Source organism: Drosophila subpulchrella, chromosome 2R (genome assembly GCF_014743375.2).
Source record: "Drosophila subpulchrella strain 33 F10 #4 breed RU33 chromosome 2R, RU_Dsub_v1.1 Primary Assembly, whole genome shotgun sequence".
Classification (NCBI taxonomy): Eukaryota; Metazoa; Arthropoda; class Insecta; order Diptera; family Drosophilidae; genus Drosophila; species Drosophila subpulchrella.
In genome coordinates this window covers 19,029,402-19,038,325 of record NC_050611.1, presented here as the reverse complement: position 1 = coordinate 19,038,325, position 8,924 = coordinate 19,029,402, and the positions used below count along the sequence as shown (strand labels likewise).

The window sequence follows — 8,924 nt, the reverse complement described above, 5'->3', positions numbered from 1 at the left end:
GATCTCTGCGGTTGTTAGAAGTGATATGGGGTGTTTGGTACCTTTCGAATTTGGTATAAAAAGCGTAGTTCTTTGGTGGATAGTCACAGTTGTGAAGTTTCAACGCTTCCAGTCACATTTCGTTTAATAGTTTCTTTTGAGATCCTGTAGTAGACTACTAGAAATCCCGGAAAAATGGCCGACAAGAAGAACCTTCTCCTGCTGTTCGATCATCCCACCGAACCCGTCTTCATGGACAAGGGCAAGCGGGTGACCGTGTTCGATGTGCCCGACTCCTTCCTGACCGATCGCTATCGTCCGATTAGCATTGAGGTCCAGAGCCGTGTTGGCGATAAGGTGGAGCAAAGGGTTCCGGTCCGAGAGATCTCCATTCCCGACTTGAGGATCCCCATGTCCCTGGGCCGCGACGAGCAGTTCTCGCTTTTCCTGCCCAAGCACCGCAGGATCGCCGGCCGTCTCATCGACATCTTCATGAACATGCGCTCCGTGGACGACCTGCAGAGTGTGGCGGTCTATGCCAGGGATCGTGTGAACCCGGTGCTTTTCAACTATGCGTTGTCGGTGGCCCTGCTCCATCGTCCCGATACCCAGGGTCTGGACCTGCCCTCCTTCTCGCAAACCTTCCCAGATCGCTTCATCGACTCGCAGGTGATTCGCCAAATGCGTGAGGAGTCCTTTGTGGTGCAACCGGGCTCTCGGATTCCCATCACCATTCCAAGGGACTACACCGCCTCCGATCTGGACCCCGAGCACCGGCTGTGGTACTTCCGCGAGGATCTGGGCATCAACCTGCATCACTGGCACTGGCATCTCGTCTATCCCTTCGAGGCCTCCGATCGCAGCATCGTGAACAAGGATCGTCGTGGCGAGCTCTTCTACTACATGCACCAGCAGGTGATCGCCCGCTACAATGCGGAGCGGTTCAGCAACAACCTGGCCAGGGTGCTGCCCTTCAACAACCTGCGGGAGCCCATTGCCGAGGGCTACTTCCCCAAGATGGACTCCCTGGTGGCCAGTCGCGCCTGGCCGCCGCGCTTCGAGAACACCAAGCTGAGCGATCTCAACCGGGAGGCCGATCAGCTGAATGTGGAGATTGGCGATCTGGAGCGCTGGCGTGATCGCATCTATGAGGCCATTCACCAGGGCTTCGTTATGGATGTGGGTTATTGGTTTCCCTTCCCTTAGATATCTTATGTAACTATATTTCTATTTCCAGGAGCGTGGCAACCGGGTGCCCTTGGATGAAGCCACGGGCATTGACACCCTGGGCAACATGATTGAGTCCTCCATTCTGTCGCCCAACCGAGTGCTGGTAAGAGATTTAGCCTTCGAAGGGCCGATTTCTCAATGTCATGTTAACTTTTGACATTGTAACCCAATGTCAAAAGTATAACTTTTTTGTAACATTTTGTCTTCTGAGTAACCTGTTATGTTCTATCTTAATGGAAACTCCTAACTGGAGTTCAGGTTAACTGTACCTGACAGATAACTCTTACCTGATATTGAGAAATCGGCACTAAGTACATTTAAGAAACGTATTCTCAGTATCATGTTGGGTCTTATCTGACTGAAAACTCCTAACTAGAGTTAATTATAACTTTATCTGACACTTAACTAACTAGAACCATAACCTGAAATTGAGAAATTGGCCCTAAACATATTTCATAACTGTATTCCAAATATCATGTTAGGTCCCATCTGACTAAAAACTCTTTATTCGAGTTCATGCTAACTTTTTGACAGTTACAAAACTAGGACCTTAACCTGACATTGGGAAATCCGCCCGATATATCTCTGTGAAACTAATCCTTCTTCTCCTCCAGTATGGTGACCTGCACAACAATGGCCACACCTTCATTTCGTACGCCCACGATCCCACCAGCAAGCACTTGGAGTCCTTCGGCGTGATGGGCGATGTGTCCACCGCCATGAGGGATCCGGTGTTCTACAAGTGGCACTCGTACATCGACCGCATCTTCCAGGAGCACAAGTCCCGTCTGCCCGCCTACACGGACACCGAGCTGAACTACTCTGGCGTATCGATCACGGGCATCCAGGTGGACACCAATGGAGGTCGGCCCAACAACTTGACCACCTTCTGGCAGCAGTCGGATGTGGACATGTCCCGTGGCTTTGACTTCCTGCCGCGTGGCAATGTCTTTGCCCGATTCACCCATCTGCAGCATTTGCCCTTCACCTACACCATCAGTGTGAACAACGATGGTGGTTCCCAGAGATTCGGCTATGTGCGCATTTTCATTGCTCCCAAGAACGATGAGCGTGGCCAGCCCATGTTGATGCGGGATCAGCGCAACATGATGATCGAGCTGGACAAGTTTGTGGCTTCACTGAACCCGGGACCCAACACCATTCGCCGTCGCTCCACGGAGTCGAGTGTGACCATTCCCTTCGAGCGCACCTTCCGCAATCTGGATGCCAATCGTCCAAGTGCTGGAACTCCCGAGGAACTGGAGTTCAACTTCTGCGGCTGCGGCTGGCCCAACCACATGCTGGTGCCCAAGGGTCTGCCCGAGGGACTGCCCTGTGTGCTGTTCATCATGGTGTCCAACTATGAGAACGATAGGGTAGGTTCATATGGGATTCCCTAAGGCGACTATCATTTAACTCTTACTTTCTTTAACCCACAGGTTGACCAGCAACTGGTGGGTCGCTGCAGCGATGCCGCCTCCTACTGTGGCGTCCGTGATCGCCTCTATCCCGATCGCAAGTCCATGGGCTATCCCTTCGACAGGCTGCCCCGCACTGGTGTCGATCGCCTGGTGAACTTCCTCACGCCCAACATGAGCATCGTGGACGTGAACATTCGCCACGAGAATCGCACTGTCCAGCGCCAGAACTAGATGGAACCGCTCCTGATCACCAGCCACCCTGACCCGATTCTGTGGCCCTGGCCACCTCTAGATATATTAACTTTTAGCAATCTATTGCATCTTTATTGAGCCGCCTAATAAACAAGACATCATAGCATTCCACAAAAGCCACTTTTGTGCTCAATTATTGGGGGTCGGCCGTCGGAATCGAGAATCTCTCGCTGATTGCGCTTATCAGTCGGTCGGGGGAAGCTTTAAATGCCAGTTCCTCGGCTGGAGCAGCTCAGTCCAGTCCAAGCAGATCCGGTGTTGAGTGCGAAAGTGAATCCGATTCCAGAGGAGATGGGCCTGCTGCTGCTGCTGATAGCGGGCATTGCCGTAAGCTCTGTAGCGATTAAGTAATCTCTGATGGGATCCCACCAAAAATGTAGTTTAAAACCAAGTTTAATTCACCAAATTGCGTAGCAAAAATTTATAAGTGTTTTATTATAAAGTGAATCTTTTGCGCTTCTTTAGAAAGAATTCTTTAATAAGATCCCTCAAGATATTTTGCTTTAAACCAAATTTCATTCAATGAATTGCGCATCAAAAATTGTAAATTGTTTTACTGAAAAGTTAATCTTCTCATGAGATCCCTTAAAATATTTTGATAATGTGTGAAAAAAAGTGAATGTGTTAAGCATCTATTATACTTATGTTTCAAGCGCAATTTTCGCTTCCACAATTTTTTTTCACTTCACAATCATAAAATCCGTGAATTGACGATAAAAGAATATTTTTCATTTTTCTTGAAAAAATAGTAATTTCATTCTCTTAATTCCTCAAATAAAATTAAAATACCTGTTTGTATCTTGAAACAACAGATATGACCGGAAGGCATAGATAAATGTCCCAATACTTATTAAATCAAACTTATGTACTGGATTTGTTTAAAAAAGTTATTGCATAATTCAACATATATATACTCATAAAATCTGGGTGTTCCTGACTTATTAAAATTATTTTAATAAGTTAGGCCAAATTTAAGTTCATCAGACTTTAATTAAGCGTCATAAGGTCTTAAGGTCATAAGCATTGATAAATTGATTGTCTTTTTGTTTCCGAAATATTTGTATTGCTTGTTTATTTTACAAATTTCCAAATTTGGTTACTTATAATTTTTCCAGGCTTTGATAAAAACACGATAAAAAGTGCTCTGTCTTATTTTAACCTAATGACCTTTTCCAATTTTAGTGCGCAAGTGGGGCTGCCAACGTTGACCTGGAGGCCAAAACGTTTGTGAATCAATCGAGTGATCGCTACTACAGGTTCTACAATGAGATTGCTGCCGAAACGTATTCGGCCAACAATGAGGAGGATTTCGATGCCCTGTTCTCCAAGCTGAACAATGTGAAACGTATTGCCGAGGAGCTGGTGAGCATATCCCGCCAGGCAGCGGCTTTTAATCTGGACAGGATACGCAATCCGGAGACGAAGCTGGCCCTCCAGGAGCTGCGCAGTGCGGGCGACTTGTTTGTCCTGGGCGATGACTACTTCTCCTCGGTGCAAATGAACCTGGCTGCCCTGCAAACCCTCTCCACGGACAAGGACATCGAACCCTATTTGGGTGGAGCCAATATGCCCAATGAGGACGATAGTCCACTGGCCTACTTTCCGGACATCCAGAAGATTGTGCAGACCAGCCGAGATGCCGATGAGCTGAAGTACTACTGGGAGGCTTGGCGCGATAAGAACCAACTGTGGGCCTCCCTCAATTTCTACACCATTGTGCAATCCTATCAGAGGGCGGCTAAGATTTTGGAGGTACCTGTGCACAAATTGTGGTACCGCTACGACAGCCAGGAGATGCTGCAGCAGATGGAGCAGGCCATGGAGGAACTGCGTCCTGCCTATCAGCAGCTGCACTCCTTTGTCCGCCAGGAGCTGAACAAGAAGTATGGCGGGGAGTTGGTCAATCTCAATGGACCCATTCCGGATCATCTGTTCCAGCAGGTCCTGGAGCAGGCCTGGGCAAGCGGGAGTATCCTGGAGCAGTACTACCCGCGTGCCCAGTTGCCCGAGTTCGATGAGTTCGTCAATCATCTGTCTGCCAAGGCTATGGTCAATGAATCCGAGAGTTTCTACACTTCGCTGGGCTTTGAGCCTCTGTCCGCTGAGTTTCACAAGAACCAGCTGAAGGAACCCAACCAGGATAGCCCCAATGACGACTGCCGACCCTCCATCTTCGACCTCACTCCACATGTGTATCTCATGTACTGCGAGAAGGTCAGTTTCCGGAAGCTGATGCAGTACCACAGCCACATGGCCAGGGTCTACTATGCCCAGCAGAAGAGCCACCTGCCCTCGTACTACTTCAAGGCCTACAATTTGGAGTTCGCCGTGGGCGAGGCTGTGGTCCTGTCCGCCTCCTCACCAGCACATCTGACTGGAAGACGTTTCTCGAAAGGAGAGCTCAGCCAAACAGCCCTCATGAGCCGCCTTTTCCGCATGGTGAGTAAGGGATTGGTTTTCGAAAGGGGGATAAATGCATTTGATTTAGTAAATATTTAAAAATACAAAATATATACAAAATTTAATTTACCAAAAGAAAAAATTTAATAACTTAACTGTCATAGTGAGATAATTTGTGTTCTTACCTTGAATGAGTAACGATTTCATATTTAATTCTTTTTAATAACTATTCCTCCAGGCCATCCACACAATCCTTAGCATTCCCTTGTACTATGTGCACACCAAGGTGATGCATGATCTTCTCAACGATACTGTGGACATGGACACCGTGAACAAGCACTACTGGCGGCTGATGGAGCAGCATGCGGGAATTGAACCACCTACGGATCGGTCAGAAGGAGCTATAGACTTTCCCTACAAGTTCTACGTGAACATCGACCAGAGCTTCCAAACTCAGTGAGTTAAAATAAGTAAATCTACTTAAAAAGTCTTTTATTTTAAATTTATTCTTTTAGAAAATTCATTTCGGAGGTCTTGGGCTATCAATTCTATCGTGAGTTTTGCAAGAAGAGTTTCAGCAGGGGACCGCTTCATAATTGCGATTTCTATGGTAGCCTATCAGTTGGCAATGATTTAAAGTGAGTTGTAACAGTTATCTTTGTACATAAATTATTAAAATATTTATTTTTATCCCAGAACCATGATGTCTTTGGGTTCCACCAAGCCCTGGAAAGAGGTGGTTGGCAAAATACTGCCCAATAACACTGGACTCAGTAGCTTGGCCCTGCTGGAGTACTACCAACCTGTTTTGGATTGGCTTAACAAATATAATAAGGATGCCAATTCTAGAATTGGATGGACTGCCACCAAGAAAAGTAAGTTTAAATATATTGGAAATTATATTTATATCAATATTTTTTTGTTTTATTACAGAAATTGTTTGAGGTCTTTCAATAATCTCAACTACAAAGTACACAAATGTTAATATAATATTTTTCTCTTATTTGGAAAACTTTATTATGTTAAAATGTATTTTCAAATTTGAATTTGAATTTGTAACCGCCTAAATAAAAACATTTTGCAGCACTGCCGCGAATCGGTTTTATAAATAAACCGATTCACCTTAACCAGTTGTCTCACTCGCACTTTCTTTATTTCGTATACTGGTGGTTCGGCTACAGAGAGCGTGTGTTAGAGGGAGATGACTGTAGCTATGACTTGGGCGCGTAAGCAATTCAAATTTGAAATATTAAACTGGACTGAATTTTTTAAATCTGGTCTTAATAAGTGTAAACCTTATATGAAGAAAATTGCGAATTAAATTACTAACAGCAAGTAAAAACAGCAGAATCTTTTTTGTAAGCTTTGTATTCTAGCTAGTGAATAAAAAACCTCGTTTACAATCTATTCTTATATTAAGAAGAATTTCCCAACTTCCCATCAGTCAGCCGAAAAATCGGTTCCGGCTGTGGGCAGCTGTGACTTTTCCTTTTAGTTGCCATCGCGTTTGACCACAAATAGTCGTTTGTTGGGTTGCAACCTCCAAGAGTCCAAGCCCTCGAAATGTTGTCTTTGCGTTAAAGTGTCGCAATGTGAAGCCGAGAGCCTGTCCTCCGGTTTGAAGCCATCCAAGCGCACCGCTGCTCGCTTGATTGCATCCACTGACCACTGGCCACATCCATATTCACATCCACATCCATGTCCACATCCACATCCGACCGACTCACTTTTGCAGCGATTGTCGCCAGACAAGACGACGATCTATTTATATTTTGCCCACGTCACAGATACTCTTTTTTTCCTGGTTTGTTGGGCAATTCAATGCAATTGGTCACCAATTCCTAATTTGCTGATTTAAAATTGATTTCCAAATTGATTTTCTTAGCTCGATGTTTCCTATAAAATAATAATAACAATAATTGTTATTCAACCTAAATGAACAACCCAAATAAAAATCGTTGAAAAAGTTATGCAACAATAAGAAACTGCTTTTTTGATTTGATGAGAAATTAAATTGTATTGCCAATAAATCGAAAATAAGAATAACGTGACTGATGGTTTTTTTGGTTTTTTATTTGGATGCTAACGCCCATTATTATTTTCCCTTAATTTTTGAATTGTTAGCCATTGATTTATATTTAATGAAAAATTCCTATAAAATTAAGTCAACATTTTTCTTTAGTTTTGTAAGTCTACTGTGTTTGAAAAGTAGAATTTTCTAAAAAAAATAAAAATCTGTAAAAAAGTTTTGCAAGAGTAAGAAAATAATTTTATTGGTTGGTTAAGAAATTCAATTTAGTAAATCTCTTTTTATTGTCTTAAGAAGAAGACAATTTTTTGTATGTATATTTAAAATTTTGAAAAATCGACATTAAAGTCCATTCAAAGTAAATTTCTTAAAAGCAGGGCGAAGGAGAAGACCACTTTTCTTATGTATATTCTAAATTTAGAAAAATTGACATAACCGCCAAATCAATAGGTATTTTCTCGAAACTCAGGGCGAATATTTGTTTGACTGAAGAGAAAAGTCCATTCGGTTTTGGACTGACATGCCGGATTTGGCGACTTGCAGCTGGCACGCTTCACTTGCTCTGCGACTGGCGAAAGGTCAGCGGTTCTGCCCGCGTTCGCCACATGGTCATTAGCCAAGAGGCAAGACAGAGTCCAAGACAGAGCCAAGTAAATTGTGGAGCAATAGCGGGCGGCAAGGTCGGTGTATCCCAGCCAACCCCTTCTCATCCTCCATCACCCTTTGACCATCCCCTCGGCGGGCGTTTCTCATTTAGCTGGACGAGTGCATTTCCCCCGACTGGATTTCCTTTTCGCTTTTCAGCGGGGGCGTCTGCGGCAAATGGGCAAATGCATTGCGTGTTGCCAGTTGGCAAGGCGCGGCGAAGTCAGTCGATCTGCAAGTCTGCCTGCTGCTAATTGCGCCAAATTGCGGTGGCCGCGCACTCGACGCGGAATGAATGGCCGTGAAATTGAATCATTTCCAGCTGCAGCAGAAGCGGACTCGGCCCACTCGACTCGAATCCAACTTTGACATGGCACGCCGCCCAGTCGACCCCAAGCGGAGTTGAGTGAAAGGCACCCACGCCGTCTTCCAGGTATTTCCCTGGCTTTTACGCAAGCAGTTACAGAAATGTTAAAAGAACATAATGACGAAACTTTAAATGCTCTCTTAAAAATAATTTATTTGAAAGCCAGCTTCATTAATAAAATATTGTTTACTTCAATTAGTTTATTAAGTGCAGCCATCTATAGTTCAATACCTTATAAGATGTATAGTAAATTAATAAATTCATTTTAGAAATATCACTAAAATACGCTTGTTCTAAATGTGTTAAATATTTCAATTTAATTTATTAGAATAAGATATCGTTTGTTATATTATTGATTGAAATTCAATGGTAAATATATCTGTTTATAATATTTAGGATTTTTTGATTTCCATATTAAACATTTTTTAAAAAATTACCTTTTCTTTTAATATCAAGCAACTTCTTTTTTTTAAACCAAGCCCTTATTGACAAAGGAAAATGAATTCGTTCAAAGGGAACCAAAACTTAATTTTATTTATTTATTTTATTTTAACAAATTAAAGCTAGTATATAATACTAAAATTAATATTTAAAAAAGAAG

General features: G+C 43.6%; 2 protein-coding genes across 2 annotated transcripts; both read left to right on the top strand.

Annotated features, from left to right (window-relative positions):
- Window positions 1-25: 25 nt before the first annotated feature.
- On the top strand, window positions 26-2,998 carry LOC119552089 (phenoloxidase 2). The gene is made up of 4 exons (XM_037861866.1): window positions 26-1,158; window positions 1,217-1,312; window positions 1,824-2,585; window positions 2,649-2,998. Exons 1-4 carry the CDS (start codon window positions 175-177, stop codon window positions 2,859-2,861), a joined length of 2,055 nt encoding a protein of 684 aa, XP_037717794.1. The 5' UTR covers window positions 26-174; the 3' UTR covers window positions 2,862-2,998.
- Window positions 2,999-3,074: 76 nt separating this feature from the next.
- Window positions 3,075-6,383, top strand: LOC119552090 (angiotensin-converting enzyme). Its single transcript, XM_037861867.1, has 6 exons — window positions 3,075-3,209; window positions 4,065-5,321; window positions 5,521-5,738; window positions 5,798-5,920; window positions 5,979-6,157; window positions 6,216-6,383. Exons 1-6 carry the CDS (start codon window positions 3,090-3,092, stop codon window positions 6,224-6,226), a joined length of 1,908 nt encoding a protein of 635 aa, XP_037717795.1. The 5' UTR covers window positions 3,075-3,089; the 3' UTR covers window positions 6,227-6,383.
- The last annotated feature ends 2,541 nt before the right edge of the window (window positions 6,384-8,924 follow it).